General features: G+C 43.7%; 1 protein-coding gene across 1 annotated transcript; it reads left to right on the forward strand.

Moving 5' to 3' along the window:
* Positions 1-376: 376 nt before the first annotated feature.
* LOC149247334 (uncharacterized) lies at positions 377-817 on the forward strand. The gene has a single exon (XM_089443934.1). The coding sequence runs from the start codon at positions 377-379 to the stop codon at positions 815-817; it is 441 nt and encodes a 146-aa protein (XP_089300060.1).
* The last annotated feature ends 523 nt before the right edge of the window (positions 818-1,340 follow it).

Here is a 1,340-nt window from a genome sequence, read left to right on the forward strand (position 1 = left end):
CAGTGAGGGAGAACTGGATCATCCTATAGTGTTCGCAAGCAGAAAGTTGTCTAAAGAAGAGAAAAAATATTCCACATTAGAGCACGAAGAATTAGCTATGGTGTACATGCTCTAGAAGTTCAGGCACTATTTGTTGGGCAAACACTTTAATATGTATACGGATCTTTCGTATAGAAGTACCTGGTCAACAAGCTTGTGTTGGGGGGGAAAATATGTAGGTGCCTGTTGTTGTTTCTAGGAGTACAACTTCGAAGTTATTGTGAAGCTAGGATGACTGAATGCGGGACCTAATCATCTATCACGCATTGAAACTGGAGAGGAACCTACTAATTTGGAGGAAGGATTACCTAATGCACAACTCTTTGCAATGTGTGTCATGGACAGACACTTTGAAGATATTATCCACTTCCTAATGACAGGGTCAGCTCCAGAAGGTTATACAAGCCAACAAAAGAAAGACCTAGCAGTGCGTGCAGCAGACTTTTCTATCATTGCAAGTCATTTTTACAAAATGGGGTTAGACAAAATATTGCAACGTTATGTGCCTGACTTTGAACGAAGCATCATCCTCGCTGAGGCTCATGGAGGAGCTGCAGGAGGACATTATGTAGGGAAAGTGACAATGCAGAAAATTCTACGTGCTCGGTTGTGGTGGCCAACTATGCATAAGGATTCGAAATCATATTGTAGGGCATGTGATGCATGTCAAAGGACTGGCAGGCCATTAGGGAGGGATGAGATACCTCTGATGCCACGGGTGATGTTACAACCATTCGGAAAATGGGCAATCGACTTTGTGGGACCAATTCAGCCTTAAGGAAAGAAGACTGGTGTGCGGTACATCATCACCGCGACTGAGTATTTGACCAGATGGGCAGAGGCATAGCCTGTGAAGGACTGCACAAGCATGACAACAACAAAATTTATTTTTGAGTATGTCCTGACGAGATTCGGGTGTCCAAAGATCTTGATGAGCGATCACAGTATGCACTTTCTTAATGAAACAATCAGCTCGTTGACAGAGGAATTTCAGTTGTATCGTCAGAAAAGTACCCCTTATCATCCACAGGCTAATGGGATGATGGAAGTGTTCAATAAGATACTGGAGAGTGCATTAAAGAAGGTCTGCAATGCTCAGCGAAATGACTGGGATGTGCATGTACCCACAGTGCTATGGGCCTACAGAATGACTTGCAAGAAGATGACTGGACAAACACCTTTCAGACTCGTGTATGGTGTAGAAGCTATGATACCAATGGAATAGATTGTACCTAGTCTACGCATAGCGTCACTCACAGGAATGGTGGATCACAAAGCCTTGGAAGAGAGGCTTGTGCAGC

This window comes from Pinus tabuliformis, chromosome 7 (genome assembly GCF_031772625.1).
Source record: "Pinus tabuliformis cultivar Carrire ecotype Pingquan chromosome 7, CPIR1, whole genome shotgun sequence".
Taxonomy (NCBI): Eukaryota; Viridiplantae; Streptophyta; class Pinopsida; order Pinales; family Pinaceae; genus Pinus; species Pinus tabuliformis.

What these genes read in the sequence shown, in the direction of transcription:
- LOC149247334 (XM_089443934.1), top strand. Translation starts at nt 377, where the DNA reads ATGGACAGACACTTTGAAGATATTATCCACTTCCTAATGACAGGGTCA.